At 41.7% G+C, this 18,592-nt stretch overlaps 1 protein-coding gene across 3 annotated transcripts in view; it reads left to right on the forward strand.

Annotated features, from left to right (window-relative positions):
* Positions 1-18,592, forward strand: part of CC2D1B (coiled-coil and C2 domain containing 1B) — a 38,000-nt gene that overhangs the window by 1,002 nt on the left and 18,406 nt on the right. For 2 of the 3 annotated variants that reach the window (XM_075424490.1, XM_075424489.1), the window contains exons 3-14: positions 2,626-2,767; positions 6,972-7,087; positions 7,871-7,990; positions 9,080-9,217; positions 11,170-11,443; positions 11,949-12,073; positions 12,214-12,289; positions 13,436-13,546; positions 13,867-13,997; positions 14,286-14,358; positions 16,541-16,653; positions 17,470-17,662. In XM_075424490.1, the coding sequence (XP_075280605.1) occupies positions 2,626-2,767; positions 6,972-7,087; positions 7,871-7,990; positions 9,080-9,217; positions 11,170-11,443; positions 11,949-12,073; positions 12,214-12,289; positions 13,436-13,546; positions 13,867-13,997; positions 14,286-14,358; positions 16,541-16,653; positions 17,470-17,662 (1,612 nt within the window). Of the gene's footprint in view, positions 1-2,625; positions 2,768-6,971; positions 7,088-7,870; positions 7,991-9,079; positions 9,218-11,169; positions 11,444-11,948; positions 12,074-12,213; positions 12,290-13,435; positions 13,547-13,866; positions 13,998-14,285; positions 14,359-16,540; positions 16,654-17,469; positions 17,663-18,592 lie in introns of those variants that run through there. The other variant, XM_075424491.1, reaches the window with a different exon arrangement.

Genomic DNA, 18,592 nt, shown 5'->3' on the forward strand with positions numbered 1-18,592 from the left:
AGAAGACCAGAATATCAAAGAAGAAATTCAGGGGCACATATGGGAGAACATGAAGGTGCTGCACCAGAGACAGTTAATTTTAATTTCCCTGTGTGTGGTCTTTTTTTCTTGCAACAGAGAGACTGATAAGCTTATGTCCCTCTCCTGTAGCTGAAAGGGAGCTTAGACATGTCCCTGTGTTTGGGGTTTTTTTTGTACTCTTTACCTTTGGATGTAGTTTCAGATGCCTGGAGGAGAGAAACGTGATTTAGTCGTGGTTGGCAGGTGTAGGAAGCCACGCAACAGTGTCAAAATTGGAAATACAGCCAAGGCAAAATTCTGGGCAGAATAGTGGAAGAAAACCGGAGTAAAGTTAGAGGTAAAGACTATGTCAGAACCAGAATGGAACTTCGAAAACCTTTGAAGGTAGAATAGAGGCAAAAAACATACCGAGGAGGAATAACTGATAAGAATATAGGGAAATGTGAAAAGAGATTGGAATAGGATATTGGAAAAGAGAAGATAGCTAAGATAAGATGCTCTTTTTTTGGCAGTTTCTTAGGAACTAGTATTCTCGTACAGGAGGCAGAATGGTTTTAGGCAGAGATCTGTAATGCTGCCGTTGCTCTAATATGAAAGTTTGCATTTCTCCGTTGGACAGGTAGTATATAATTTAGTTGATTTGAACAAGGGAGAAGGTAAAAGATGAAAATACCTTTCCTCCTTCCAAAAAAAGAAGCCACACTCCAAAAAGATAAAGAGTAAATAAAGGATCTGATTAATATATTTTACAAATTTCTAGTTCACTACAGTTAGTTGTTCAGCCTGTCTTACAGCATGGAGGATTGTTTCTTGAAACAAATACACTAATGGCTTGTTCACTTGCAAGTTAACGCAATTTAAATTGTTCTTGTGCTATATAGTTTATCAACTGCAAGGTTTTTATAACCTTTTTTTTCTGTTTTATTAAACATTTGTGTCATACTACTAATTTCACTGGAAACGTACCTTACTGAACAGGTTGAGATACTTAGAGCTAGAACTGCTGGATTCTGTTTTTGACTTCATTCATTACTACACTTGCTTTGCTTTCTGCACTTGCAGTGTAGGAATGAACAGATCACATGCGCTCCTGTTCCATTTTGCACATCAATGAAAGGTGTATGTATGTTCCATAGAACTTTAATATTTAGATGACCATTATAAATATTTCCCAATTAAATCTTGTCCTGACCTTCCTTCCATTCTGTCCAAGTCTGCAAATGTATTAGTTTTTCTTCATGGAAGGGAGATGGATAAGGCAGAGCGCGATGAAGTGATCTGCCCAGTGCTTGACCGAACGTCAAAGGCAGGATCAGGGCTAGTAAATAGCTGCTGATTTTGAATCCTGGTCCTTAGAGTTGGTGTTTCTCATCTATGTTTCACATTCTTTGGGATTATAAAAGGGATGAGACAGCCACAAAATATTTCAAGGCAATAGCCATCAGCACATGAGTTCCTATGGGGTTAAAAAAAGTCATTACTGATTCACACTAGTTTGTAAACTGGCAGGCGGCTTCAGCTTCTGGCACCGCTTCAAATCCTCCAAGGCAGGAGGAGATTGTTAACCTGTGTGATAACGAGAACTGATTTTTATTGCTCTGCTTGAAGGAAGCTGTACTGCTGCCTAAATGGCCATGTGAAGACCAGTGAGCCATCAGGGGCTTGTGCTTTGAAAAAGTCTGAGGAAAACTGTTCCGCTACCTCATAGGATGAACCTGATTCCGTTAATTCAAGATTTTAAGAAAGCTTAGCATACTTTGAGCGAAAATGTTGTTATTTCTGGGGCAGTTAGTACCTTAACCAGAGATATAAAAGTTGTGATAAAATGGCATCTTAGAAGAATACCTTTTAGACTAAGACCTCAGGATTTCTCTGATACTTATGTCCTTTGGCACGTTTTTTAACAATTGAGTGGTAGCCCCCACTGCTTTGTCAAATTCTGGGTACTGTTATTAATAATCTTGCCCGAGATGCTGTCGCTCAGCTGATGATCTGTTCCAGAGCGCTGATTGTTTTCTCCAGAGCAGTGTTGGCATTGCTGGGTTCGTAATGGTGATGTTTCTCTGGGGGTGTGCATAGGCTTTCCACGTGTTTATGATTTACAAACTGATATAACGAGAAGTATGGAACAGTTCTGTATATGTAAATATAGCTTCTTCCAAGAGATAAGGGTGAAGTCTCTACCGTGTACTCATGTCATACCTGTATTGTGTGAATTATGGTTGAATATTTTTTAGCTTAACTGTTACAGGAGCTGCCCTGAACTTCCCTGATAATATCTGCTTCATGAGGCTCAATGTAACAGACATCATTTTATTTTACCTTGTTATGGTTATGTCAGACTATTAGATAGGCTGGATTTTAAGAAATTGTTGATTATGTAGAGTTTTATATTTGTGACTTACTAAGATTTATATCCCTTACATCAATTATGGGTGCCTGGTGTGCATTGTTTTGGTAGTAAAAGTGGTATTATAGTGGGCTTTAAAAAAAATGAACAATCCAGAATGCATGAAAATGTTTCAGTAATCCATTCAGTGTGATGTTTTTGAGTGTCATCTCTGTCCTAACTGCAGTATTTTTTTTATTTCCCCTTGGTTGCAGCTGGGGCTGTTTGTAGATTTCAATCCTGAAGAGATGCTGCTGAGTGCAGAGGAAGGTGGGGATGATGGGGACCTAGAAGCAGAGCTTGCTGCTATCACAGGAGCAAAAGTGAAAGAGGGGAAGTCAAAACCAAAAGGGAAAAGTAAGTTAAAATATCTGGATTTTACTTATTGACAGCCTGAATAATTTATTAGAGATACCTATTTACAAATCACTGATTTATCTAAAATGTTTTTTCATCACTGATAGAAGATGAAATTACTCTTTGCAGTACTTTGAAAGGTTTAAGTTGTTACTCAATGAAAAGAGTAAGAGGTTTTTTTGTCTATACTCTTGTAGACGTAGGAAAAAGATGATGGCTAGCCAATTTAATGACTAAATTAAGACATGTTCATTTGGCATATGCAGTGATATAAAGTTGTAGTAGGTGCTAGATGAATTCAAAATGGAAGTTGTGTTTTCTGTGGAGAGTGGGTTGTTTGTTCTTTGGTGGTTGTTCTGTTTTTGTTTAAAGATTGAATTTACTGAATGAGTATTTAATTTTTAGCTACTTGGACTCTGTAACTAGAACTGAATACCCTGTAAGAGGGAAGTCCTGGAACTGGTGGAATTACTGGGAGAATCCTGTAGCTTGTGTTATGCAGGAGGTTAGAGTGTCTCTTGGAATGGATCATTACTATGCTTAATATTTTAATCATCTGTTTATTTTGTCTGGTGGTGTTTGCATGCAGCCATGCAGCATTTTACAGGTTTGCTGTAATCTATAAATGAAGGCTGCTGCTGAGAGGGGCAGTCTCTAGTGAGCATGCTTTACCTCTAAGCTGATGTACGTATTTAGAGCTGCAGGGTGAGCTGGTTCAGGGAACTGATCTATAAAAATAACCTAGCACAACAACAGAAGTTTTTCAGCTGAACCAGTTCCTTCGTCTGGTTTGCTACCTGCCTATTTGAACCCTGCTGTGGCTTCAAGGGAGGGGTGGCAGCAAGCGGTTGAGATGGGAGAAGGAGATTGGGACCTACCTTTGCTATGGGTGTGTGGGCAGATGCTGGAAAGAAGAGTTAGTGTGACTACAGTCTTATCTGCAACTCTGCAGTAATTTGCATGTAGTATTTGAAGGACTTTGCACAGAGCAGCAAGGAAATGAGGAATTTTTAAGTATTTCGAAAAAGTGACTGTCAAGACACTGTAATTGATGAGAGGCAGAGGAGATGTTTGTATCTAAATTCTAAATCATTTCCACTTTTGAGATTTCAGGATTGCAGTAAACCCTTAAAGCTAATAAGCACAATTGTGCTAATAAGCAGTTTTGCAGAACTTCTGCAATTGGACATAGGTTATTCATGGTTAAAACACCTGGTATCGTGTTTTGAGTGTGAATCTGGGAATCAGGAGCTCTTGAATTGCTGTCAGCTTTTCAAGTGCTGACTTCCTTCTGACCCTGATCCTGTCACTTAATGTGTTTTTTCAGTCTCTTTGTTCATAAGAAGGAAATGAAGCTTCAGACAGTGCAAAGTTAACATTTACTATGCCTTCTAAAGGTGGGAGTTATAGCTCATAAAACTATTTTCCAAAGTAGTTTGCAGTTGTTCTGTTTTCCTGGTAGAATTTGGAGCATGTAGGTTAGAAGCTCGTGGAAGACGAACAACTGGACAGCTGGCACTGGGGACTCATGAGAGCTGGTACAGTGTAGTGGTGGGGACATGGTGCGTGGTGGGGACAGGATGCAGGCCAGCACCTGGAAAGGAGGAGAGTATAGTAAGGACAGGGGAGAAACCGATTCTGCCTGGAGAGGGACAGGAAAAAGGGATCCAGTACAATACTTCCTAGTGGTCAGTTCCTGGCTGAGCACAAGGTGCAAGAATTTACTCCTGGACTTACATTCTAGAGCTCTGATGGTGGGGAGGGGAGGTAATCTCTGACTGGCTTGAAGAGGCAGGCAGCAAAAGCTGTACTGTTGCAGCGTCTTAAGTACAGAGATCTCTGCTGTCTGTGACTGATAGATGCCAGTTGGTCAGCCACTCGGGTGTTTGAAATTGTAGCCTCGACTTGCCATGCTGGATAAGAGCTGAACCAAGCATCCGAGGAGGCTCGGTTGGTTTTTTCCCTCTAGTAGGGCTTCACGTAAGGGACACTGACCTGTGAAGTACAGCCCGTTGCCTTTGGATATGGCCTGCTACCCTCGTTGCAGAGTTTTGCTAAGGGTCAAATATATGAGCAACATGTTTGATATAGGTCCTGAAGCACTGATACGGTAAATTAGATTATGTAAACAGAAACAGCTTTGTACCTGGATTAATTTTCAGCTGATTCAGCAAATGCAGGGGAAGGGTGGGATCCGTTTTGAATCCATTTAAACTGACTGTAAAACTCTGTCCTGAAGATCTTTATTTTATTGAGCATTTCCTGACACAGGTGAGTCACAGTCATATGTCTGCATAGGGAAGTATCAGAGGCATTCACATGGACAGCTGGCATTTGTGTGCAAATAAGTTCACCTTTGACAGTGCATAGAGGAAGTTGATAGTTAAGGAAGATGTGGTTGGCAAGGAGGAGTTAAGTAGAGTTTTCAGGGTAAAGACCAGAAACTCGAAGAGAAATTGCAAGACAAAGCAGCCAAGAAAGATTTGGAGAAGGGAAAATCTCATGGGCATGAGACAGCAGTGCAGAAAATGCAGACGTGTAGTTAGAGAGGCAGAAGAAACAGCACTTCTTCTGATTTGTTTAGATCTCTGTGCCAGTGTTCTGCTGCTGCTGCTCTTGGGCTCAGGACGAGTATGATGCCTTGATTTGGAGCATTCTATTTTTGTATGCCAAGTGTGACTTTGCAGTTTGATGTCTAAAACAAATAGTTTGTCAAGGGAGAAAGATTTCCTTGTCTTCCTCTCTTGCTGTCTTCAAACATATGGATAGTTTGCTCTGTCTTCTTGCTTGTCATGTTAACAGCTGGTAGTTTGGCTTATGGCTTGTGTTGTTCAGTGTGTCTCTAAAATTGATGTTAACGTGCATCAGCAGTTTCAAAGGATAAATATGTACCCAGTTTAACATGAGGTGGAGAGAGGGAGATGTTCTTGCGGTCAGGACTGTAGATTGAGAAAATGGATCAGCTGGTGGAGTCTCAAGCGTGGTGTAGACCCTGTTTTACTGTCAGGTGTGCAGGGATGCTTAATGCAAGTGTCAGTATCGCATGCCTTTAACTATTGGGCTAACTTGGTCTAATTCGTACATGCAGGTCTTTGGGAATTAGAGTACTTTTGACTCAGATTAGCTCAACGTGAGGGAGAGAAGAAAAGGGATAGAACCAGGAGAAAGAAATAGTTTATTGGCACTTAGGGATGGATGGATGTGGACCACTTCTGTTCCATATGGAGTCGGAATTTATTCTGTCAGTCAGGGGCTACACCAGGAGTGAATTACATTTTGTTAGAGTAAACTGACGTGAGACAAAAGACACAGAATAGAAAGCCCTGACAAGGGTGCTGGGTCCACGCCTTGTGGATATGGACAATCATGTCATAAATACCTTTCATGCTTAAAACTAGTTCAGATGTTTATTCCTACTGGGATATGGACAATCATGTCATAAATACCTTTCATGCTTAAAACTAGTTCAGATGTTTATTCCTACTGGGAACAGAGGCTGCTCCATTAATTCACTTTCATGGATAGAAACTTCTTGTCAGATTTATTCATCAACAGTTTATATTCATTTGCTCTTCTGCCACAACTGATTTTTATCTTAACTGAGGATTCTCCAGCTTTTCTTTGGAAAATTGGTCTTCCATAATGACGAAGTTTCTGTTACTTGTTGTTTTTGTAAATATTATCATAAAAGTACTTGCCTGTGTCTTACATCAGGCTAGGAGCTTTAGGTGACTTCTTGTAATTTTTCTCTGAAGCAGTTGCTTCATCCAGTCTTATTTGTCTTTCTTATTCAGTCTTAAATGTCATTACTGTGTAAACCTGCCACAGTGTGTTTCTCTTTTGTGGCCATGCCTATCATTTTGCTGTTCAGGCTCCTTGTGTTAGTAAACAGACGTTATTTGTCCCCAAGATCTAATTTCTGAGCTAGGTTATTGGATGCAGTCATTTTCCTTGTCTTATTGTCTGCCTCCACTGTCACTCTCAGACAGACTGGTACTGCCTTTTTTCTGGATGTTCACTTCCCCAGCCTTTGCCCTTTGTCCACGAATATACTCTCATTTACCTACGACACTGCCTGATAAGGGGCAAGAAGAGGAGAAACCACTGCTTTCTTTCAGCTGGTAGCAGCTCGTTTAGAATTTATATCCAGTGACTGCATAACTTTTACTTAGGGTTTGTGGCTCCTTCTGGTTTCTTTTTACAGCTCCTCTGCCTATGGATCATATTGAAAAGATGGCTGCAGAGTGTATGAAGGACCTGAATGAAGATGAGGAGGAAGAAGCAGATGATGAAGATTTGGAGAAAGATACAGACCTGTTGGTATGCATAACTTTGTTAGCAAAAAGTTTTAGTATGTCTTAGTTATTAGTTGTTTTTTTTTAACAGAACTGCATTTAGCTGTTAACTCTGTGGTGAGAGGCTAAAACACTGCAAAAGCATTCCGTTAGATACAAGGCTTTGCAGGATCCAGCCCCTGCACACCAGAGAAAAAGAGTGTCCTAGCTAACGTTCGTATGTGTGAGGGTCTTAGAGAAGTGGGTGAAGAACGGGAATCCCATTCTATATCTGCTGGTGAAATACAGCCAGGCACATTCTCCTTCAAGTGATGTCTGTCACCATTTTGCTACTGCTTTGAGTACTGCTTGCCCTAAGAGAATATCTTCTAAGAAATTCTTTGGCATCTCAGGGAGTGATCTAGTTGGCAGGGTTTAGGGAAGGAGTGTTAAGCAGTGTTTTTGACTGTCGTTGTTAATAGATGCTTTTTGGAAATTTCAGATTTGGGTTGGAATGATCTTTGTGAAAGTACTTCTCTGAGCTTCTCCAGCTTCACATGCATAACCACAAACTCGTGTGGTGATCCTGGAGCTGCAGTGTGCCTTTTCAGTCATATCTGGATTTCTGGTGTGGAACCAGTTTCATCTAAAAATAAAAATATAAAATTAAAAAAAAAAAAAAGACTAGAATATAAGGTGTTTAGACTCTCTGTTTGGGTTCAGGGTCCATCCAAAGGTTTTGGAGCTTGAGACTTGATTTTATTGTGTCTGTTGAGAAAACAGAAAATTTTGAGGAATAGCCTTTTGTTGGCTTTCACTTTTACTTTAGGCAGAATTGCAAGAAGTTCTGGGAGTGGAAGGTGAAACGGGAAGCTGTGAGGATGAAATGATAGCAGTGGAGCCATCTGCAGCTGAACCAGAAAATGAGCAACCTGAACTGCAACCACAGGTAGGGAGAGCTTCATGTTCCTGGCAGTTTTGCTGAATTGCTGTTGTCATGTAGCTTATACCAGGGTTACAAACAAGGATCTAGAGAGATCTTCTTGTCCTCCAAGAAATTGCTGTCTTCTCTATGGAAACCAATACTGTGTTGACATAGGTGAATTTTTTGCTTTGTTCAGAGGATTTTTAATGTTAACTTAGAATTGAGGAGATAAACAGTTGGAATCAAGCATGTCTTATCCCTCATGGTACACGTGGGCATGCAGACTGCTGTTCAGGCTGCCAGAGTTCCTGTCTTCCCCCTCAGAGTATTGAACAGTGTTTTGAAATGGTGAGACATGTTGTAACTCAGCATCTTTGATATCTTTGTGGAATTTTTCTCAGTAGCATTAGCTTTCTCAGCTTATCGTGTCAATACTCATGCAGTCAAATCCTGTAGTCAGTTACTGCCACGTTTCTGTTGTGTGCTACAGATTCCAGTGCCCTTGTGCTTTGGGCCCATTAATAAATGGGTTTGAGAGTGTTTCTATAGAGATAATGGCAATAATTACATCAGTAGCCATCTGAAAGGTCTCTGTAGCTGTGGTATGTTCGTAAATAGCTACTCGTAACTTTGCTTAGGCCGCTTTTGTCACTGAACTAATTCCAGGCTGGAGGAGGAGGAAAAAGAGCTGTTGTAGTAAAACCAGGCTGAAGAACTCCAGAAGGGAGTAAACTAGCATGTTTTAAAAATAAGAAAAAGTCAAGATTTGTGCCAAAATACCTCTTCACACCCGCTGTTCGGTGTTTGAGAGACTTTACTGTTCTCCTGCACCTACTCCCTAACCACATGGCTCCGATTACCCTCTGACTGTGAGTTTTCTAAATGTCTCCACCCATTCTTCTCTATTACGGCTTTGAGAGAAAGCCCAGAGGTGGATCCAGGGACCGTTAGAGTAGTACAAGTGCTCCTCTGTTTTAGAGACTGTTTCATTCTTGCGCTCTTGATTAGTGGGAGTGTGCGTAGAAGAGGAGTATTTGCTTTTCAGTGCTGTGGGAAAACTCGTATCATTGGATGAAATAAGTTTTCTTGATTTGTTTTATTATTTTTTCTGAGACCACCTCACTTCCTGCTGTTACCAGTGAGCTGCAACAGACAATAGAGAAGAGAATTGCTAACTATAGGACAGCAATTTCTAACGCAAAGGAGTCGGGTGAGAGTGCCAAAATACGCCGATATGAAAGAGGCCTTAAGGTAAGTTGGGTTCATCGAGCATGTGGAGGAGGGGAGGTGAAGTCAGTTCTCTGATGTGTAGTTCAGAGTCTTTCCAGATGTGTGATTTTGTTGAAAGGGGAGAGAAATTCGAATTTGCTGCCTCGAGTTACTTTAAAAACATTTCTTGATACTTGTGTGTCAGCTTTGTTTCTGTTGAATGTGGCTAGTGGTAGCTGGGGGTAGGGTTTGTGATAAATGCTGATGTTAAACCCACCTATCTAGATCTGAATTTGACCTGTGATGGCTGTTCACTGTTACCGTAGAGCAAATTTTAGGAGCTTTCCTAGCACATATACCTGCCTGCCTTCAGATACTCACCTTCCACTCAGCTCTGTGAGACGAAGGAAGGCGATACCTTTCCCTGAGTGTGTTGGCTGTGCTTGAAAATGGCTAGAACAGGATTTTTCATTAAGGCAATTAAAAATTGCAGCAAGGAGCGGTTTCTTCAGCTTTGCATCTTCTCAGCCAGGTGGCGTGCTGGCAGTTGGTAGCGCTTAGTGATTACTGGCAGGCAGAGTGCCTTTACTTCTGTTTGCTTTCATGTGGTCTCCTCCGTTGCCTCAGCCAGCAGCCGGCTCTGTCTTGTTGAGCAAAGCTTTATAGCTCAGCACTGTCCACTGAGGGAAGAATGTGCTGTCTCGTTGGCTGCCGGGTGTCGTAGGGTACAAAGGGAACAACCGAGGCCAGACCCAGGGGAGGCAATGCACAAGAAAGGAGAAGTCTGTGTGAGTCCACCGCCTGGTAGCTCTGAAAGGAACGTGCACGAAACCACCTGACCTTTCAGAGAGCGAGAGGGGTAGGCAAACCAGCTTATTTCATCCAGTAACGAAGCTTAGTGCACTGTTTGCCACTTCCTTTGTTTTTCCAAGGTAGAGAGTTTCCCTGTGCCTAAGCAGTGTGACTAAGGATAATAGACTAGCTACCCCTTCACAGCTCACAGTTCCTTAATTAGCATAGTGGCATGCCAACTAATGGTGTACAGTTACTTCTCATACGTAGTTCTTGGAACTGTAAACTTTAATCTCAGTGTTTAATTCCTTTTCCAGTCAATCTGTGATCCCACACGTGGAGAAGAGAGTGCTGTGTGTGGGGTGCTGTACTGGTCTGAACCCCGATCTCACATGCAGTCAGACCAAAGTATCTCTACCACTGTTGCTTAATAGGTCAAACAACGTCATGTGTCATGGCTAACCAAAAATAGCAGTGACTCTGGCACGGATGAGATTTTGTTGTTGTCTTTCTGTGCTTCCATTTCAGTTTCTGTGGAATATGAAAGAAGTAGGACTTTTGTTTTGACTTAAAGTGCGTGGTGGTCTTTTGTCTGAACCTTAAATTAAAAAACAATAAAAATACTGAGAAAGGTAGTATTTGTAGTGGAGGAAGGATTTTAAAAAAATGAGCAGCAGTTAACCCATGTTACGGATGGTGAGAGCTTCGTGCCGTAGGTCGCCAGCTGAAGCTCCATTTCCTTTGTTGGTATTTGATGGCTTTTGTCATTGCATTAAATAGGTATGCAGGCTCCTTCTCTCCCTGAATCCACATGGGTAGTGGCATTTCAGAGTAGTGTATTTTGTTTTGTTTTAACGACATAATAGTCTGTCTACAGTTATTATAAATTACTTCCTTGGTGACTTTCTGTGACAAAGCTGAGTGGACCATATCAGCTATCCAATAATTCTGGTTGTTGAGGTAGTTGCAATTATGCAGTTTGGGTAACAAGTCCTTTGCACTGTGTTGCTCTGGTAGTTGGACACCTTTCACTAGCGCTGAAGTTGGTCTTGGAGAAAAATAGGGAGCTAAAGTGCAGCAATCTATAGTGGCATGTATAGATCCCATCATGAATAAGGGAATGAATTTGTGTTTTAATGATTTTATGCTAGTAATATGTTTGATGAAAATGCCTATTGACTTTGCTGTTCCATCTCTGCCAGATGCTGGAAACCATGCTGGCTGCAGTGAAGAAGGGCAAAAAAATCAATGAGGAAGAAATGCCACCTCCTGTTGCAACAGGAAAGAGTTCTTCTCACTTGTCTCAGCCCATGGGAGTGGAGCTAGAGAGTTCGGGAGATTCAGGCAGTGCCCTACCAGAGAATAAAGCTGAGTCTGCTGCAGATGATGAGCAGGAGACCTCTCATGAGGCAGTGCAGCATCTGGAATCAGAGTCTCTACAGAGTCATGCTGCTTCTAGTCCTACCATGGAAACAGGTACCATGATCTGAGAGGATAAGCAGTTGCAACCCTATTTTAATGCTGCATCTTTCTTGACGTCTGCACTGTGTAGAAAAGCACTGCTTGTGTTGGAAGTTCCCTGCTGAATGTTCCAGGTAGAATTGTCAGTGGGATGCTGAAATACGGGCAGTTGAATCAGTTATTCTTATAGAGCTCTTGTATGTACTGTATCAATATCTTTCACTTAACTTTTCCCGTGCCTCAGTTTCTCCTTCAATATTGTGACATACAGAATTCCAAGCTTTTAAAGAGTTTTGAGATATTGACTAAAATACTTTCTTTGGTTTTTTTCTTCAATTGGGAAAGGTGGGATTGTTATGTCTGGTAGGACTTCTGGAGACTGGAGGAAAAAGGTCTTTTGTAAGATGGCTGTGTGATTGAAAGCAAAAGAGGACAAATGCAGGTTTGAATAGAAGGGCGTAGCAAGGGATGCCCATCCTGCATGCTGCGTGTAAATCTCAGCATTGTTTCATTCTGACAGGTCTGCAGAACAACAGCACACGAGCAATACTACTTATGAGGCAGAAGGAGTACAAATTAGCAGCTTTAAAAGCCAAGCAGCAGGGGGACCTGGAGAAGGCAAAGGAATACATGAAGACAGGCAAGGTGTGCGCACAAGAAATCCTGAATGCTAAACATCCCTTATGTTATACCGACATGCATTGAGTGTCAAGTATTTGTTGTGGCAGCTAGCAAGTCTTGGACGTTACTAGAATAAATCTGCTGTTTTGTTTTTTCTGCATTAGAAATTTAATGTGGTCTTGGAAGCTTTGGACAGTGGGCAGCCGATAGACCTCCAGAATATGCCTCCGTCTCCTCAGGGTAAGGCTCATCTTGCAGAAACCCTTTCAGAAGTCTGTGCTATAACGGAATATTTCTGCATTTGACTGCAAAACTCTTAAGAATAATTGGAGACCACTTAGGTCTGAGGCTTACTGCATATTCAAATTCTAATCAACGAAGAAAGATTAGGTAACATTATTTATACTGAAGTTACTCTCTGTAAATTACAAATTCAAGTAGGTATTGATGTCTAATATTCCTATTTTTATAACTTTAGATAATAGCAGCCAGTATTTGAAGTGGAAGGGAGAGAAGGGTAATAGCACATTCTTAAAGTTTACTGTAATACTTGATGAAGTTATGTGTTTAACTGAAGTTCATAACATTCAGATTAAGAGATTAACAAACACTGCAGTGCAGTTAAGTCTAAATCTTAAAGCAAGTTACCAGTATGAAAGATACTTTGATCCTTGTAAGAGAGTCTTCTTTTAATAGATCTAGTATTGCCACCAACAATTAATGTACGGTCTGTGCAACTCATTGTTTTAAACAATTTAGCAGATTATTTTATTCTAAGAAACTAAATGACAGATTACTTTATTTCAGTAAATCATGAGATTTATGACTCCTTAAGTTATAAACTGATCACCAAATGGCATTAGAGAGAAACTTCACCCATGATACAATCTTGCCTTAATTGCAAGATTTTTGCAGTGGATATTTTTGTTGTTTTCTGAAATAACCACTGTTATGCAATGCCAGAAACTTGGGTGTCTGAATAGATGGTGTTACTTGCTTCCCTTTTTCAGCACATCTTTCGTTACTGGGATATTTTAGTCAATTAGCAATCTTGTTCACTCTTTCCATCTGCCAAGATACCAAGTTATATTTTGGGGAGAGAATTCTTAGAATACTTGAACAGGTTTTACTTTTTTTTTTTTTTTTTCCTCCTTTTCCCTCAGGCAGCACTAACCTAAATTAAATCAGCATTTGAGATTTTCTATTATAAAGCATTTTCTCTGAACAATGGGAACCTTAGGCTTATTTAGCCACACAGATATTGTTTTGAAGCCAAAAAGCTTTCAGGAAGATGATGTGATCAAATTGATGGTTTTCTGAGTAACATGGGTTGACTTGCTATTTATGGAACACGCTGTGAAGCTTCCTGCTTCCCTTGCTTTTCAGATCTTGAAAGCCTAGGAAACCTACAAGATGCATCCAAGCAAAAGGTACCAGCTCCAGTGGGAAGTTCCCAGGATCTTACAACACCTGAACCTCACACCCAAAAAGCTTCGGGTAGGACTTTTGGATTTCTCCAGCAAGCCATAAAAATAGCATGGCTGGAAGGCACTTTAAGCTCTGCCTGATCCCACTGAACTGCAGCAGGATTGAGTCAACCTAGCTAATGTTCCTGCTGCTGATCCCAGCTGTACTTTTGTTCTGAATCAGTAATGGAAGTACAAGTTAATAAATTTTCTTTACAATAATTGTATTCATAATAAGACTTTGCAATGGTGTTTTTGTTTCTGCAAAAGGTAAGGGGGGGGGAGGGGAAGGCAGCTGATACGTTTTGAAATCTGAAACATATGGCATTTCATTGTTTGTCTTATTTCAAGCTTCCCTGCAGCAGCCAAAAACAGTGCTGGACGCGTTGCAGCAAAGACTTGAGAAGTACAAGTCGGCAGCAGCACAGGCTAAAGCAAGTGGGGATGATCGGAAAGGCAGGATGCACGAGAGGATAGCCAAGGTAAAATGAAAGTGTAGCAAGCTGCTTGCATCCAACAAAGTCGTCTGAATTGGTCCTCTGGCTGAAGACTTTTTCAAGGTTGAAATAATTTGTGTATTGTCCTTCTGTTTGAAAAGAGTCCCCAGCAGGGAAGCTGTAAAGCATTCGGAGGAAGGAGAAATAGCGACAATGCACGTATTGTAGCAAAATACTGTGTATTCTGCAATATTTATGCTGGTTAAATATGAATGATTGCAAATTTATTGTCAACTTCATTTTGTGTCTTACTGTGAGTGCCTTTCATTACAGCAATACCAGGATGCCATAAGAGCCCATAAAGCAGGGAGAAAAGTGAATTTTTCTGAGCTACCTGTTCCTCCTGGTAAGTGTGAATACAGAATGTCCTGATACCACCTTTTGTGTTTCTGCTGGGGTCTGAAGGGGGTGTGTGCAGATATTGCCCCCTCATCCTATGGAATGACTCCTCCTTTTTCTCAGTGAGCAGGCCGGCCTTGCTGTTGATGGTATTGTGAAACTGCTTGTTAACATGCTCCCCACCTTTCACACTGGTGAATATTGCTGATTATTGGCTGCCTGTTGGACAGCATTGGAACTTAAAATGGGCGCTATTTGAAAAGTTAAACAACTTAACCACGGGCAGGTGCTCAACATGTTACCTGTCTGTCCTCCGTGCCAGCCCTCCCAGAGGAAGGAGTAAACTTGGGATATATTGGCTTCTTGGTTTACTGGAGGGAGATTTTTGAAGCTGAAAAAATTTGCCTGATGTCCCCCATTCTGCTGAATCCCAGCAGGAGCCTCAGAACTCTATATAATTAATCATCATCTTGCAACACCTGACAAGTCAGTATTGCAGCTTCAGTGGGTAGTAAAAGTAGTCTACAGAGACAAAGCAAATCATGCTCGTGGTCACACTGAGAGAGAGACAGAGCAGAGACTGAACCTGCTTCTTGAGACGCTCTGTGGCTTTTTTGTCTTCATCAGAACATATAATGCTGTGTCTGTAAAAGTTTGGGCAAGGTCATCCATGAATGTTCCACTTCTGGTTTGCATGATACTGTTTTTAGCCTAGGAAGCATCGTTCCTTTTATCTTGAGCCTGATGTGTTCTTCTGAAAAGACACACCTAGCACTGCAAAGTGGTGCCTAGATATTTTTAAGTTAGAAAAGGGGCACGGACCTTGTGGCGTTTTTGTCACTATCGAATGTGGCAATGGCAAGCACTGTAATAGTAGTAAAGTAGGCAGGGCCAGCTCTTGTCAGGTCATGGACTGCTTTGATGGTTCAGTGCTTTGAAGCTGTCCCTCAAAAGCAGTTTAGCATCCCTTGTTCTCGAATGTGATCAGTTTCTTGGCAAATACGAGTTCCTGTAAGACTGAGGTACTCCATATTTACACCTATGAAAATACGGATAGCGCCTCAATTTCCTTACACGTTAGCTGCATGTTTTTCAGCCATCATTTAGAGGGCTTACGATTTACATTGGAGACAACCATCAAGCAGTCACTGATATCAGCAGTGAAATTAAAATGGACCAGCAATGCATTTCATTGCATCTGGATGATGATGAGTACCAGCCTTGACCTCCTTGGAGACAGAAATGCTGCTGAGTAATGGATCAAATGCCACGCGGGGACAGAATCACGAGGATTCTGTGTTCTGCCTGCGTGTGGACCTCAAACTTGTTCTGTCCCTGTAGCAGCCATCTCTAGGTGTAGAAGCAGTTTAGTCATTATTTCTTGCAATTCTAATGAGACTAGCAACATGATTACTTGCTACATATTAATGAGATAGATCTTATTAACAGGCATTTCATACTAGTGGCTCTGGGTCTCTGTTGTTTGAAGCTGACACTGAACTGCTAGCGTGAAGGTGAGGGTTTACCTTCCATCATCAAGCCTTCGTCCTATCCTTGAAAGGATAATAAAATAATGAAAAGGGTTGTTCTTCATTTACTTCACATTTAACTACTATGATTCTGCCGTATTTTGCACCTCTGCATTGCAGTAGATTTCCAGCGGAGGCGTAGTGTCTTACCCAGATTCTGTCAGTGATGTATTGTTTATTACGCTATGGGGTAGCACCGATTTTCTGCTGGACTGTGTACCAACTACAGTGAGGCAGCAGTGACGGGGGAAAAAAGAGCCGGCAATGTTCTGTACAAGCTGCTGTCCTTTAGTGCAAAGGAGAGAGACTGAATTCTTTGGTTCTGGGGGCTTCTCTGTTACCAGAGTCTTGAGGTTGTGAGGTCCCTTGACTGGCTGCCAGCTGCTCAGCTTAGAAAACTGTGCTCTGTTACTGCATCATTTGAGCATCGTCCTTTTAAGCCTGTGTATCTGTGAGTGGTAGGCTTAAGATCAGATCTCTCAGACTTTATCTAGCAAGGCTTTGTGGCCTTGGTCTCAGTGTAGTTATGCTGAATTCTGAAATACATCAGATAATAGGTAATACATACTTGGATAGAAATAGCTTTACGGAAAAGAAGACATATGGAAGACAGAACATAGGTCTTATGCAACTCTACTTCTATATTCCTTTCCTCCTCAGGATTTCCCCCTCTTCCTGGTGTTGCAGCAGCGGATGGTGACAGCACGATAGCTGCTGTTCTGGAGAGTGCCAGCAAGCTGGCAGACATGGAGGAGAACGAAGAAGAGGAGGAGGTTAGTATTTCTTAGTAGGGTGTGTAAACAGTTAAAATGCTGTCTCATTGTATGCAGAGACGAGGCCATTGGATTTCCAGTCAAGCAAGGGTGCTGAGATTTGATACATTTCCCAGAAGTCTGAAGAGTACAGGATCTTGGTAGTAATTTCAGTTTGCATTATAGTGTAGGGGAGAGAGAGAGAGAGATGAGATGTTATTACAGTCAGTACCTACAGAGTCGAGGAGTCCAGAGTTTGGCTCTTTCATAACTGTCTTGTATGTGGGTTTTATTTTCAAAGCAAACACTTCAGGGCCTGGCCACCCCTTTTCGTTGTTCTAAAGTACTTAAATCTGTACTTTTATTCCTGCATCCCAGTAGCTCCTATGTTTGTGCTTTCCCAGGATGTTCAGCACTTGCTGCTTTTTGTCAGGCAGCACCAGCCTTTAGACTTTGATTTCTTTCTCTCTCTGGATTTGGTTGCTGATTGTTTGTATTTCAACTGGAGTAGCTTTTAATGGAGAGAATTCCCAGATGATGGTTTTTCTGCAGGCATCTGCTTTTTTTGAAATCACTGCCTTGTGGAACATTCCTTTTGTTCCTTCTATAGTGGAGGTTTGACGCTTGCATAGGTCAACTACCTGCTGGCATGGCATGGCATGGCATGGCATGGCTCATGAACCTCCAGAAGTTAAAATTTGCTGTCTGGAATGTTATGCTCCCCTCAAAAGTGATACCAGAAGGCTGACACAGTGATAACCATGGTTGTTGAGATGCTGTCTTCAACTCTGGAACAGATTTTATGTATTCAATACGAAATTCCTCTTGTTATGCTAGAATGAACCTCTGACCCAGGCCCCAGTTGCCAAGAAGCCTGCTCAGCTGCCTGGCAAGCCGACCCAAGCTGTTAAGCCAATTACAGTCCCATCTGCTGTAGCTGAGGAGGAGAGCTCTCCTGAGCATGTGCAACGAGCTCCATCGCCTGCCACCCCGGACAAGGCAGGGTCAATGGATCATCTCCCTCCAGCTGGTAAGGTGAAGGGGTCATCATTCTCAGTGATCCACGTGCAAGTTGTTTGCACTAGTGCAGTTTAATACCTTGGTAAAGACTACTTTTGGTTATATTTTAGCTACGAGCCTGTGAATGTGTGGCATAGTTTTCCTCTGACAGGAGCCTCGATATAGGTGTCTGCAGGAGGGCAGATCCAGACCAACCATCCAGCTTTAGTTCGCAGAGGCAGCATGTGTAATTATCAGGGTGGCTGGGTTTTTAATGAATTTTGGTGTAACAAGTGTATCGATTCATAACGTTTAACTCTGCTCACAGTTGAACTCTACATATACTCTCATTAAAGTGGACAACTTGCCAGTGTGAATTATTCATTGATCTAATGCAGCTTCCTACATCAGACAGTGGTTTCAGCCTAACGCTTCATCCAAGGATCTCAGACTGGCAGGAGTTCATCAATCTCTAGTCCTCCTGTTGCTAAGGTCGCTAAACAGTTGTCTGTACAAGATTAATTGTACAGATAGTAAGGGACAGCCACCACCTCACGGTGTGACTTGGGCACACACCAGCAGTGCTCAGGCTCTCACTGATTCTGCTGTCACGCCTTGACTGTAATCCCAGCCTCCTTCTTCCGTTCTGCCCCGGGTAGTTCCCTCAGGACAAAGCAGAACTGCCGAGCTGGCCAATGCAAGTGCTTCTGCAGAGTGCAAAGGCATTTCTCAGCGCCACCATGATTAGCTCGTAACTCTTCGCTCCGAAAAATTCCATTGCTTCTGTTATAAAGACCACTAAAATGTAGTAGTTGTCCATTTTGGCTCTGAAAATCTATGAATCTTCAGGAGTTTTGTTTTTTAAAATTCAGGTGACATGCTGATCTCTTGAGTGAATCGCCCTAGATTTATGCTGTGAAGGAATTGATAATACGTGGTCTCTAGTGTTACAGTAATCTCT

This window comes from Opisthocomus hoazin, chromosome 6 (assembly GCF_030867145.1).
Source record: "Opisthocomus hoazin isolate bOpiHoa1 chromosome 6, bOpiHoa1.hap1, whole genome shotgun sequence".
Classification (NCBI taxonomy): domain Eukaryota; kingdom Metazoa; phylum Chordata; class Aves; order Opisthocomiformes; family Opisthocomidae; genus Opisthocomus; species Opisthocomus hoazin.